The following is a 14584-nucleotide window of genomic DNA, read 5'->3' on the forward strand; positions in this document are numbered from 1 at the left end:
TCCCAGACCCGGTGTGTGTGTGTGCACGTGCGTGTTTCCTAGCTCGTTAGATGCATTCTGCTGTAAGCAATGCTGGCTTTTTGCACCTTCCCAGGAGAAGAACAGTGTGTGATCTGAGGCATGAATTCTCCCCTGCACCAACTGACGTGTTGATGGCCAACCTCCTGTACAGCTCCATCCTCACGTCTAAATATAAATCTGTGCTTGTCTTTCAATGAACCGCAGCACAACAAAGGCCAGGGGTGCCGTCCAGCCTGAAAGAGAGACACTCTGCAGCAAGTGAGCTGGGAAAGTAGGCGTCAGCATGGCCCTGGGGAGGATAAAACCAACCGATGGAACCCAGGTCATAACCCAACCTCCCCCTTATATGTGTCCACGTATGCACATGCGCACCAAAAATGTTTGACCCAGCGCCAGCCCCAGCCCTAAAACCCCTAAACTCTCTTTCCATTTAAGTGCTAATTCATAACAATGCCATATCCGATGGCTCTAAAATAGCCCTGTGAATGTCTTGTCCTTTTATAGCAGTGGCTGTATTGTAAGGTCTGGTATGTGACAGGTCTGATAGTGACACAATGTGTGACTTCAAGAGACGGAACAGGGATAAAGACCTGTGTGAGCTGGTGATTTGTCCTGCATCAGCCACCTCTCTCCTCTCTGTCTGTCTGTCTCCTTCTCTCTCTTCCCAAAGCACCCCACAAGCAAACCAACATGCCTCCAAAGAAACCCGAACCTAAGAAGGCCGAACCTAAGAAGGAAGAGCCCAAACCAGCGCCTAAACCAGCAGAACCAGAACCCAAAAAAGAAGTTGAATTTAACCCAGCTTCTATCAAGGTATGTATCTTTTAACCTGGCGTGGGACGAAGCAGACTGGTGGGGCTTGGGTTGGTGGTGGTTCTGGAGGTGGCATATTCAATGCTCTGAGATTACGTTCTCCAAAGGTAGTTCTTGATTTTGAGCAGAAAAGGCAATTGCCACAGTTAGAGTAAGACCAGGAGTAAAGTCACTGGGGGCTCTGTTAAACAGAGAAGCCAAAAGCTGAATCTCATTTTATCTGAGGATGTTCAGACCTGTTTGTCCTGTTTTACCTCCAAAGTAGCAAATTTTATGGCATGCAAGCTTCACTGACCTTGGTGGGAAATTTATTGCTCTTCTACAGGCAGTATTGCAGGAAGATGCCAGCAAGGCTTGACTGTACTCAGGGCTGACCATCGACTCGGCAATGGCCAAGGCTAGACTGTAGACTTGGAGTGGGCTTGGAGCATGGGTTGAATTAATTTCTCTCTGCCTGGAATTCATCACTTTGGTAGACATCACCTGCCTGGGAGTACCTCAGAGGGAGCCAGTGACACCTCCTGTGCTTTTCCAGAAAAGCCCAACCGAATAGCAAAAGAACTGTGTGTGTGCTTCTGTGTGTGTTTTGGAAGGCAGAGGGAAACTTGGGCAAAAATCCAGATTTCCTGAATAACTTGCTGCTTTCAGGTTCTGCCCCAATAATTCCTCCAAAGGGCATAAGTTTTCTCCTGCTCCTCCTTTAAATAAGTCTCTGCTGGAAAGGGTCGCCGCTGATCTCAGCAGGGTTTGCTGAAGCCTTGCTCAAATGCGTAAGGACAAGATTATGTTTCCAAGGCCATTTCAGAAATAGGTTTTGGGAAAATTTGGGGCCATTGCTCTAATCCTGAGCTGCCTAACTGGAATCATGTTGCTCTTTCAGTGAACAATTCCATTGACAGGCAACTGCCAATGTGTAGGAAACAGGGTTTTAAAACTGTGAAATAGGTAATTCCAATGAAACGACACTGAAGATCTGTTTCTACTTCAAACACTTTTTCCATGGGAATTGACATTTCAGCAGATATCTGAGAATGCCTCTTTCATTTCAACAGAAATTTCAGTCAGAGAATGATGAGGAGAAAGAAATAATACATTCCTATGGAAATGACCATGAAATGGACTGTCAAAGAGTGACCTCCTGACTTAGAAAAAATGCAATAAGCAAATAAGGATCTAAAAATTACCAGCTCCCCTTTGTTCCTACTGAACCATACAGATTCACAGGCAATGTCACAGACCCCTGCACACGCCTTTCCCATGTTGTTTGCACAGTAAATACCTCACGATGGATATAGGATCATAGAAATGTAGAATCATAGAATGATTTGGGTTGGTAGGGATTAAAGGCCATCCAGTCCAACCCCCCTGCAAGAAGCAGGGACATCTCCAACCAGATCAGGTTGCTCAGAGCCCCGGCCAACCTGGCCTTGAATGTTTCCAGGGATGAGACAGCCACCATCTCTCTGGGCAACCTCTTCCAGTGCTTCACCACCCTCATTGTAAAAAATTTCTTCCTTATAAACATTGCAAGACATAGCAGGATTTCTTTGACAGGCATTTTCCTTTGGGAATTGTGCTTTGGGAAAAGGCATTTCCCTTGGGGAAAAGAAGAGGAGCTTTGCAGCATCTCTCAGGTTTCTTTCTTACGGGTCTTTGGGCCAGACAATGACTGGGTGTAAATCAGCATTATTTTGTTGATTAGTTTAAAGCAGCCAGATTATTTCCTGTTTTTTTTTACAAGAAAATAGGCAACCAGCAGGGGAGTCCTGGTGATCGCCCATGTTCCTGGTGAGCCAGAGGACTCAAGACAGGACTAGACAATGTCAAAGAAGAAAACGGACAGAGCTCCACTGCCATCCATGGGGCCTCAGTTCCTCAGAGCTGAGGCAAGGCATAAATGTCTCTGGGACCCTCTCTTGTTAGCTCAAAAGTAGTTTATCCCTCAGGAAAATACAGAAACTCTGTGAGAAAGAGAGTAAGTTACTCTGTTTCTTCAGTGTGCCTCCTGAGCACACTGCTACAGGTCCCAAGGGTGGCTTTTAAATCATGGGCTGCAGAAACCATTTGCTTCTTCCACGTGGCTTCTGCAGCTGCGGATTTCTAAGAAAGGAAAATAGGTTTGTTCTTCCTTGAATGATAAAGACCTTGAAAATATTTAAGTTTAAATACTGGCAAAAAAAAAAAAAAAGCAGCCCCACTCGAGACCAAACTGTGCAGTTGCTCTCTCACTCCCCCCACCCTCCGAGAGAACAGGGAGAGATAATATAAGAAAAAAGGGTTGAGGTTTGAGATAAGGACAGGAAGAAATCCTTAAAGTTACCGTTACGGGCAAAACAGACTCGACTTGGGGAAAACTATTTGTTTATTATTAAAACCAAAGCAGGAGAATGAGACAGAGAATGATATAACCGCCCCCCTCCACGCCAACCTCTCTCTCTTCCTGGGCTTAACATTACCTCTACTACCTTCCACCCCCGAGCGGCACGGCGGGGAGAGGGAATGAGGGTTACAGTCAGGTCATCACTTGTTGCTTTACACCAATCCTTCCTTGTTGGGGGAAGAACTCTCAGGTTGTCTTCTCATCTCCTCTCCACTTCTTGCAGCTGGCCCAGGCCAGAGGGTGAGGCCTGCAAGGCCCACAAGGCTTGCACCTCCCCCTCTTTTTCTCCACTTCAGCTTCTTCACATTTTCTTTTTTTTTTTTTTCCTGTTTTTCCCATTCTCAAATACCTTATCACAGAGGCATTCTCAGGGAATGTTCTGCTACCAATTGTCTCGGCCCTGGCCAGCAGCAGGTTCGCCCTAGGCCTGGCCAAGTCCACCAGACACAGGGGAAACCATGTCTAGCAGCTTCTTGCAAAAGCTCCCACCGCAGCCACCCCCCCCCGCCAAATAAAACCAGGACAGATAGTTTTAGAATAATGACACCAGGGTTGGTGCTGTGCTCTGAGAAGGACTTCCACCATGACCTTGGGCAAGTTCTATGTGATGGGATCCAGCTCTCTGCCAATGTCTCTGTTCTTAACATTCCTGCATTGTAAAAGGAGGAGGGGGCAATTGCATCAACTTCTCTTAGAGGGCACAGGTACCTTCAGCCAAGATGCCATGACACTGTGGTAATATTCAGCTGGGATACTATGACATTGTGGTATGAAGGGCAGCTAAGTCCAGTAGAGACATGAGTGGAAATTTAAAAAAAAAAACAAACAATACCTCCAAACTGGTATCACTAAAAAAATAGTCATGCATCTTTGCAGTCAACACAATTTAAAATAATCGTATACATTTTCATCCAAATAGGATTTGAAATAAATTCATTTCTACTTTTTTTTTTTAAAAAAAAACACACTCAGTCTGCACACTTATTCATGCAAAATCTTATTCTTCCTTCCAGCGCAATTTGCAATTATGGACTCTTATTGTGTTTTCTCAAGTGCTAAAACATGTGTATTGAGTTCCTAAAAAATAAATAAATCCAGTACTCCCATGATAACACCTGTTTATCTTTGCAGAGACTATTCCATTATCTGCTGTAGACAAAATTGGAGTAGGGAAAGCGTTGGTAGATACACGGCTTGAGTCTGTGGTTTTGGGCTTTTTTTTTCCAAAACTCATAGGAAGGGGAGATAATATTCTCTAGAAGTTTTCCTGGGAATTGTTCAATTAAATGTTTTTCATCAAAAATACTTTTGTCAAAATTGAAGCTATTTGTGGACAGGAACTGGGTCTGACACATATACAGCTTCCTGTTCCATAAACCTAGCTCTGGTGGAGCTCAGGCCATCTGGTGTAGATCAGAATACCTCCTTAGATCATGGTACAACATTTGAAAAAAATGCTTTAATGAGTTTTGAAATTCTCCAAACATCCCGTTTCTGCATTCCAGGATGAAACTGGCTCTTCTTTTCAAGCAGAAGGTAATCTATAGTTAAAAAAAGACAAGGAAAACAAACTTGCATCAAAACCAAATGTTAAAAATTATCAAAATGCATTTCCCTATGGAAGTGTCTCAAGTATCAGCATTTATTCTCAGATATTATTGCACAATTTTGTATTTGGAATTTCAAACTTTGCTTTTTAGACACTAAAAAGTCTCAAAATGAAAATATTTCTGTGGAAAAATACTTCTTGCTTCATTTTTCTTGACTGCTATAGTCTGCTGTCATGATAATGGTCTAAAAGCCTTATTTTGCACTTCAACATCATGTTAGATTTTCCTATTGTCTTTCTCTTGCTGCTTCGTGGTCTCAGTCTGTATGGGGTCTATGAGGCAAGGCATAAATGTCTCTGGGACCCTCTCTTGTTAGCTCAAAAGTAGTTTATCCCTCAGGAAAATACAGAAACTCTGTGAGAAAGAGAGTAAGGATGTCAGTTACAGTAGCGTAAATGTTAGATATGTCCCCTTAAGTAAATGCAGTTATTCTAAAGTTTTAATGTTACTGACATATACATTCCCATAGGATTCGATCCAAAATTTAGAAATTTTCAAAGTAGATTGAGTGCGGTTGAATGTTGTTTGCAAATCACAGAAAAAGTTTTGGGTTTTTTTTGTTTCTTTGTTTTTCTGTAAGAGTTTGGCTGAGACCATGAGGAAGTCTTCTTTTAGCAAAACATTTCTCTAGGATGGCCCCTGAACCTCTTTATTTTGGGGACCAGATCTCTGGAGACATTTTGTAGCTAGGAGCTTGTATTTTCCGTATATCTAATTAATTTCCACCTGAATGCTGTCTTTTAGCAGTGGGGGAAATTTTGCTAGAAATACATTCTGCTCTCCTGAAAAATAGTAAGGCTGATGCGAAGCAGGATTCATATTTTAGTGTTATGGGCAAAGTGGGAATGGCTTGTCTAGCTTTAGCCACCAGAAAGTTGATAATTGATCTTAAACAGATCATCTATAATCAGCAGAGAGGAGCTCTCTAGAGGTTTGTCACTTGCTAAAAACCTATATTGGGATGGACTGAATCACCCCTGGGAGATGCGGCTGATAGAGGGAGATGAGACAGGTATGAGGGTGCCAACATTTCAGCGGCTAAAGTTATCTGAGGTGACGTGCGCTCAAAGTCCAGTGAGTCTTGGGTCCAGAAAGGCCACAGAGAGACAGCTGGCGTGTGTGAGGACCTGGAAAGGACACGGCTTACTGTATAGCTATCCTTAACAACCGCATTTTCCCTTGTCATCACTTGATATGCTCATTGTAACAGCATGCAGTAATACAGGTGCCTGGGGAAAAAACAGTCATCGTTTATTTTTGTGGAGTGCTGTGATCTTGAAGCCATGTGAAACCTGTTCTCCCTGAAAAGCGCTGCAGGCTTCTGAACATCTGCAGGGATACTGAAAAACAAAAGCTTCTTCCCTTTTTCTGTGAGAAAATACGTAAGAGCATCCGGGATGGGAGCAGCCAAAAGGGAAATAGGCAGGCATCGTGTGCCACCAGTAAGGATGAGATCCCACCAGACTTGTCTGTTCAGCTCCAAAGCTTCTGAGCGTGCCACAGTGAGATGGAGGGCTTGAAGCCAGGCAGACTTGCAAGAGTGCACGTGTGAGCAGCCACCGTGGCGTAAAGCTGGGCTGAGCGGAGGTCAGGATGGCTGCAGTCTGGGAGGAAGGGAAGCAAACGTCTCTTGGGGAAGATGAGTTGATTTTCATGGGGGAAAATCCCATTTCAACAAAACATGCCCTGCTAGGTGAGATTGTCAGAGCAGTTTTGGTGCCTTGCTGAAGGATTTATTCTGGGCTGAAGTGACTGAAATGCTTATTTCAGTCAGCTTGGACATGGGAGAAATGCATGTGTTAATAGTGGACATATATGTGAGAAGGGCTTAGTTGGGGGAATGAAAAAGCAGGAGTTACTTTGTGGATGAAAAGGATTTTTTTTTTTCTGTTGTGTAAATGTATTGCATTCATGCGCAAGAGAAAAAAAGTTCTATTAAAAACGTATCTGTATGAAAGAAAGTCAGTTTTTGGGAGTGATGAATGTGTGTACAAGAGAGGGTGAAGCAGCATGTGCCACCTTTGAGCGTGAAGAGGTGCGTGTGTGAGACAGGTTTTGTAGTCACGTTTTTGAGGAGTTTGTGTGAGCAATCAGTAGCCATGGGGTGTGTGCCCTGATTTCTTGGAGTTTTGTAGCTCTGTGAGAAGTTTTCAATGTACCTTTTATTCAGAGAGAGGAATTTAGCTACATCCTTGACTTCTGTAAGAAGAGAAGGAGGGTGGGTGTAGGGGTGAAGGGTTTTGTAGACAAAAAGGCTTCTTTGTGAATAAGAAAGCTGTTGGCCCACTTGAGAGAGATTTTGAGTGTGCAAAAGAAGAATTTTACCTGGATGCGTGAGGGAAACGGGATATGAGCTTATAGGTGCACATCCCTTCTGGCGTGTGAGGCTCAGCAGTGGGTAAGCTTGGAGCTGGCTGGTGGCAGGAGTGTAAGGTCCTTTGCAACGCAGACCCATGGAAAGTGTGACACAACATGGGTTGCGTAGGAAAAAGAAGGGCTGTTCTTGCCAGAAAAAGCCATTTACTGGGCGAAGGTTAGGAGATCCCAGCACTGGGATGGTTTGAATCTCAACATATCGAAGAACCCCTTCCCTCTGGTGCAGAGACAACAGGAGGTTTCTTCAAAGCCGTTTCCCCAACCTGTTTCACCTCTGCTTTACACCAGGAGAGCACAGCTGTGTCAACAGGGCATCGGGTAGAAGGTGGTACAGGGCAGCACCGTACTCAGTGTGGGAACCATTTCTCTGAGTCTCAGAGCAGATGATGACCTGGGATGATGACCTGCATCCAAATTACAACAGGAGAAACTTCTAATTCAGGAGAAAGCCTCTCGATATCCCATGCAGCACACACGTATCATATCCAACTTGGAGGAATAAGTCATGTTATACTTTACTAAGATGTTTGGGGGATGGAAGTCTTTGCCCACTTTAAAACCTTTCAGAATGTTGGATCCCGTTGAGAGTTTGGTCAAGTCTTCCTTGACAATGATGTGGGAACTCTTTACACGTTTATGCCTGAGCCTCCAAGATCAGGTGAAGGTGGCCACCGTATGCATTGAACCTCCTAACACCCTGTCATCTTTCTCTCTCCAAACTATTTTTTCCTTGGTTTCATTCCTTCCAGGTGTTACAAATTCCCATTGTCATCATCATTATTATTATTGGCCTACAGTGCATCTCAGCAGAAATACTTTTAGAGAGCAATTTCCCTCCTGTGCTCACATATTTGAAGGTTTCTGAAGTGGGCAAGCACCTGTCAGGCTAAACCGAGCCCATGCTGGGCCTCTTTCTCTCAGTGGTTTCTTCCTGAGCCTTTCAAGCACAGAGAAATTTGAGTAGTGAGTCTTGAGAAGGCCCCAGGCGAAAACGACTGAAATTTTAGCAAAGACAAGAGAACCCATTGCAAACCCGTGGGAGTCAGTAGGAAATTTTTCCTTTTGCTTTTTATAGGATTTGCGTCTGACTCACTGTTCTTGCTACAGATCGGTGGTCTGGCAAGGTGTGAGAACTTTTGTAAGTTTATTGTGATTTATTTTTAATTTAGTGAGCGATGAATGCCTCTTAGGTGTGTGCTCAAAAATTGCATTGATCTTCAGATGCATAGAGACAACTCCCTTTTTAGCATCATAACAGTACAAACTCCATAGGAAGATTACAGATGCCATGTATTTTAAATATCAGATATCTCTCTTAGGATGTGATTAACCTTTATTTGAAATTGGAGAAAGCCCAGCCTGGCCTCCAGGGAGGGAACATAGACATTTAGCTTAGATGAGATGTCTATCTCAGCTGGTTATAGTGGAAAAAAAAAAGGAGCTCTACCCTAAAACCTTTGGCTGAACAAGTCTGAGTTGCTACCTCAAGCCCTCTGGAGGCTTGGATTGCATTATTTAAAAGTTTCCACAACTAGTTAACATGTGACTCACTGTCCTTTTGCACTGCAAAGGTAATGAACCAAAGTGCCCCGATACCCTTGGGATGGGCACAGGAGAGGAACCAGAAATGAATAAAATAGGAGAAATTCAATTCAATTGTAATAATCAGGAGAACCAGGTTTTTCTGCCCTGCCCAGCCTACACCAAAGAGAAATATGAGGATGAGTGAAGAAGGCCAAAAGCTTCTGCATGTTCTGTCAGCATTTCATGTCACTGAGTGTGGCAACTACTTGTTTTATAGAGCTTAAAGCTGCTTAATAATCTAATCTGACATCCTATATGCGGATTTTGACCCAGATGAACTCTACTGAGCCCAAAGATTTTGGTTAAGAAAAAACATTTTGGGCCCAATGAGAAAGAAAGGAAGGAAGAAAAAAAAAAAAAGAGAGATTCACCTGCTTTATCTGGACTGACCGTGGAGGAGAACAGACCTGCAGGGTCCTGAACCTGGGAAATCTCTGCTGCATCTAAAAGAAAATCCAGCATCCTCCCTACCCATCATTCCCTCAAAGCTGAGGGGAACCCAACTTTGGTAACCTGCGGTCCTTCCTAGGAAAAACCTGACCTGAGGTTTTCAGGTCGTAGTGGGCAGCAATTGTTTTGGGTGGGAACTGGAAGAGGATCATCCTCCTGGAGCGATCCCCTTCCCAATTCAGGACAGCTTTTCCTCCATAAATAGTGTTTTAACCTACCGTACCTCCTGCCCTCTGCATAGCAGGACGTGCAGAGACCTGACGTTACACACGTTACACACTCACAAGCGTGCGCGGAGGAGGGAAGCTCAGCTGGAGGATGCTGTCAGGGCTGCCAGCACAATCTCTGTTCCCCCTCCAAAGCCTCCTCGCTTGTGAGAGGCTGTTCTGTTTCTCAGGCTGAGACACACCTTGAACACAAAAATCAGGTGATGGTCGTGCTTATAATGCCTCGTTAGCAATTTGCTTCGCTGTTTCTGGATGGACACCGGAGATAAGCATAATTCAAATGCCAGGCTGCCATAGTATGCCTCTAAACGCAGCTCTACTCTTTTATTCACTCCTTTATTTACCACAGTCCATGTCACTCTGGAAGCACAGGATGTTCCCAGCCAGATTGGCCATTTTGGGGCAGCTTTTAATAGTGGAGAGAGGACGTTTCTCCCTCCTGCCCACCCCTTCGGAGCAGATAGCCTCAGGTCGACATGAATTTGGCAGCTTGCTTGATAGAAATTAATCAGTGCCTGAAAGCGTAATGGGTATTTCAGCATTAGGAAGCAACCTGTAGCCTTGACCCAGTGAAAAGTTTCATCAGAAGAGGGGATGTGGGATGACTCAAGTCCCCAGGGCTGTAGCACCCCCAAAGGAGATGATCTCCAAGAGACTCAGGCCAGGATGCAGAACGGCGAAGAAATAGTAAGACGTTGAGCAAGCAGTCATTAAAACGCCACAGAAGGGTTTCTTTGTGGTATATTCCACTCATTCTTAGGGCCAAAACCGAACAGTGCTGGAAATTGAAGGAGCTTTCCAGATGAATTTTCTGGGCCAACAAAAGTCTGGCTATCTTTGTATATCTCTCTTGTTCACAGAGCTGGGTGATGTTTCTTGTAAAAATGCTTTTTGGGGAGACTTGAAAAGTGCAGTTTGATGGTACCAGAATATTTTGCAAATACATACAGATTTTATAAAGACTTTGTAAAATCTGAAAAGCATAAAGAAAATTACCAGTTTCAGCTTTTTTTTTTAGTTAATTCCCTGTTCAGATATTTTTTTGATCTGAAGCAGCTATTAATTTTGGAGGATTCTTTCCTTCTTATATTAAAAAAAAATACCCAGAAATTTTTAATAGTTGCAATTAGTCCAATTTGGGCAAAAGAGAACATTTTGACCAATCTGGAACATTTTTTCTCCCTCATTTCCAAATAAAACTGTCATCAAGTAGAACACAAAACCCAAACCTGTTTTCAGTCTTAATCAAAACGACATTTCCCCCAAAAATTTGGAAACTGCTCAGTGGCACCCTAAAATATGTAGTAGTACAAGTTAAAAAAAAAAAAAAATCTGGGCAGTTTCCTCTTCCAAGTCTTTGTTACGCAGCTGCCAAAAAAAATAACTTTTTTGCAATGTCTGATGTCTGTGGCACAGGGATGTACAAACCCAAACCTGTAAACAGCTCAGCTTGGTCTGAGGGATGTAGAGATGAAAACCTGTCAAATTTCATATGCCCCGTTTTATTTTACATAGCTCAGAGTTGCAGCATTACTGAATTCTCAGGCCTTGGAGCATTTGAAGAGAAATGTGCAGCTTTCTGAGGAGCACAGCAGGATTTTCTGGACTTTGCTTGGTCTCTCATGGAAAGGAGATGATTTCTGTAGAGGATCTTAAACACCATTAACTTTATTTCCCTAATATAGAAGAAAAGCCTGTGGCACTGGGTAAAACCCTGCCCAAGGGTAGCCCAGCTTTGCTGATTCATTCGAAATCATGGAAAATAAGGTTTTCTGCAAGCATGTCTAGGGTTTTTTTTGTCTCTTTCTAAATTTCCCCATGTACCTCTGCATGTTTCACATCTTTATCTGTCTTCCTTGCTATTTATACACCCCTTGTCTCGGCAGTATCTCCCAGCCTGCTTTTCATTTCTGTGTGAAACATGCAAATTGTGCAAATGGTGCAAAGCAAAGGATCATGCAAAAGCAAATAATTAGTTTCAAAAGGTTTGCACTGCTCTCAGCAGGGTGATTTTGATGCACTTATTATTTTCCCGTCTCGATTTCTCTTTTAAGTCATTAAAAGGACACAAGAGGTTATTTATTTCTGTTTGCCCCCGAATGAGCTTTGCAGCTTTTTGAAAAGGGGGAGATGAGAGAATAACAAACGAGCCTTGTTTTGACAGTTTCTGGGGTTTTCAAGCGGCTCGGCAGCAGGTCCTGACTTAGAAAGCCCTTACAGCAACACATCCTGCCATGGAAAGTTATCTTCCGAAATCTCAGCCAACATCTTTGTCTGCTTCTCCAGCACGTGGTGTGGATGCGGCCTCTGTCGCCTTGTTTGCACATCCATAGTTGTGCATAAGGTAGATTTTATTTAATTTATGGATGGGGAAGAAAGAAACATATTGATGTGGAGATCCTGTGCTGTGAGTGGAGGCTGCCCAACCTGCAGCCTTGCCATCGTCCCTCCCGGCCTTGCCTTTTCCTCTTCCTCTCTCCAACCCATCTCTTGATGAGCAGGCAGTTATTAAAAGCACACTCTGGATACGGAGCAGCTCTGTAATAAGATCTGCATTTCTCACATAGCTGCTAAACCTCAATCAATATGGTTTTAATCGCCATTTGTGTAACGTGCAATAACTATTAAATTTAAATTAAATGCACGGCTCAGAGCATGCACAAGGCCCTGGCCAAAGTGCTAACTTTTCCCAAGCTGCTGGAAAGTTGGGCTGTAGAGACTGATTATTCATTTCTGTCGTAAACCGGTTAAATCTTAACTTGGACAAGGGGAAAAAAAATTGAGAGTGGCTATAGGAGGGAAGGGGGTGGGGAGGAACAGTGACTCTTAATAGAAACAGAAACTTTGGGTTTCCCCTAACTTTTGCAAAGGCGTTAGTGTTCGGGCAGAGGTGCCTGGGTGCATTTTTCCCTGATGTCTGTGGAAAAAGGCATTAGTGGGTGTTCCCTGTGTGGAGCAGAGCCACGCAGGTCGTGAGTTGGATGGGGACGGGAGTCAGAAGCAGATGATGATGTGCTGCCTTCTCTCCTGGTCCTGCACCCCCTCCCTTCTCAGGGGCAGGCTGGACTTTGGGTCAGAAATCACCCCAGCCTCCTGTAAAGCTGTAGTGGCTCTGGATATTCTAAAATCATAGCGCTTTCTGATGTTAGACTAGCAGTGAGCTCCTCCACCTCCATCTTCTTACCCCCCCCAGCCCAGGGACTGATCTGTTTGCTTAGACTTTGTTGTAAGGTTTCCAAGTGGCAAAAGAATTGGTTAAAGCCCAGATATTACAAAAAACATTAACAACAAAGCAACGTCAAAGCATATTTCCTAACAATATTTCTCATATATATATATGTATAAAATTGTCACATGCTGGCCAGTATAAAGAAGCGGAAAGAAATATGGGAAAGGAAATAAAAGTAATATTAGTAGAGGGGCAGTGCCAATATAATATCTAGAATGTTTCTTTTTCCCTCCCAAGCAAATTTCCTTCTTAAGTTTAATTTCATGTTTCATTGTATGCATGCGGCTTACATGGCATTGTTCACTCCCATCCTAACTGCAATCTGAATCCTAAAAAAAGCAGACAGACAGAAGAGGGACTCAACTAAATTTAAACTGAAACCATTGTGCTATGCTCGGGGTATGCGGTCAGCTTGCAGCCCAGCTTTCTTTGATGGGATAGTGGCTTCCCAGAATCCCAGCTATAGCCAGGGGACTGGGTGTTACTGCCACTAATAAGAGGGATCAGGAGAGCTTTAGCGGCTTTTGCTCATGAACGCTGTCCACGTCACAGCCCGATTCCTAGCAGGGAGTCAATCAGCATAGCCCCCTCCAGTCACGCATGCACCCGTGTGGATTTATCCCAGCTGAATATCTGCATCCAAGGATCTTTGCTCTACATCCAAAAGATCATATCTCCTAGATTTTAAAGGATTAGTGCAGATTTATCCTGGTCCTTTAAACGATCGTCTCTCACTTCTGGTTTCTCTGGGCTGATGTGTGTGTATGGTTGTGAATGTGAGTTGTGCATACATTATGCAGAAGGAAGAATTTTTTTTCTGTGGGAAGCTGTGGATGCCCCATCCCTGGAAACATCCCAGGCCAGGTTGGCCGGGGCTCTGAGCAACCTGATCCGGTTGAGATGTTCCTGCTCCTTGCAGGGGGGTTGGACTGGATCATCTTTAAAGGTCCCTTCCCACCCAAACCATTCTACAATTCTGTGTTACACATATTTATGTCTAGTAAGTATATATGTATATATATAAAAAAATATATAGTGTATATGTAAAAAATATATAGTATGTGCATGTGGGAATAGAGGTACATAGGAAAGAAATGTGACTGCGCATTTATGTGTATTCATACACACGTATGGATCAATACACACATATATACAGATATATATATATGTAGATGAGCAACCATTTACACTCATGCACACACCCCTATGCAGTTTGTTTTCTTTGTCCAAGAAAGCACACACCATACCCATGCAAAGTGCCTAGGTGGCCAACTCGGGGACCAGTGCCACCTTCCCAGCCCTCCAACAGGTACAGGATAGCTGAATCCCACAGCCCATCCTGCTGGCATCGTTCTGGGAAGGAAGGTGGAACCCAGCCTCCAGTCTGTGAAAGCTGCTCTGCTCCCACCAACTGAGGTATCCAAAGCCCAGAGTAAAAACAGTGACAATCCATTCATAGTGTTTTCTGAGAAGAAGCAGAACATTGCAGCCACTGGGCAGATATGGCTGAAAAACCTCTCCTGTGAACGATCTTAGGAAAACAAATGGGTTTATCACCCACTCAGCCTTAAAAAAACAGTGATGGGGAGCAGGAAAATGCAAAAAGGCATCATTGAGAACACAGCTATGGTTAAGAGCAACCTGACAACGACTGCTGAGTGCTTGGGTGAAAAAAAAAAAAAAAAAGCAGAAAAAAGAAAGATAAAATGTTGGTAAGGGAAATAGCTCTAACTTTTCAGTGTTTGTGGTTAGTGCTGAGTAGTAGATAACAGTCACAGCCTGGCAGGGGGTAAAAATGCTCTCTCTTTGATTTAATGATTGCAAAAAGAAATCCCCCCCAAATGCACCCTTCTCCATCTAGAAACAAAATGTCATTGAATGCCATACTGCTTGG

At 43.6% G+C, this 14584-nt stretch overlaps 1 protein-coding gene across 1 annotated transcript in view; it reads left to right on the forward strand.

Annotated features, from left to right (window-relative positions):
- The first annotated feature begins 619 nt into the window (after nt 1-619).
- The window catches only part of MYL3 (myosin light chain 3), a 36891-nt gene continuing 22926 nt past the window's right edge, over nt 620-14584 (forward strand). Inside the window, exon 1 of the mRNA XM_086741686.1 lies at nt 620-834. Within this exon, the coding sequence (XP_086597812.1) occupies nt 712-834 (123 nt within the window). The 5' untranslated portion in view covers nt 620-711. The remainder of the gene's footprint in view (nt 835-14584) is intronic.

Source organism: Chlamydotis macqueenii, chromosome 2, assembly GCF_036417535.1.
Source record: "Chlamydotis macqueenii isolate bChlMac1 chromosome 2, bChlMac1.mat, whole genome shotgun sequence".
In the NCBI taxonomy this organism is placed as follows: domain Eukaryota; kingdom Metazoa; phylum Chordata; class Aves; order Otidiformes; family Otididae; genus Chlamydotis; species Chlamydotis macqueenii.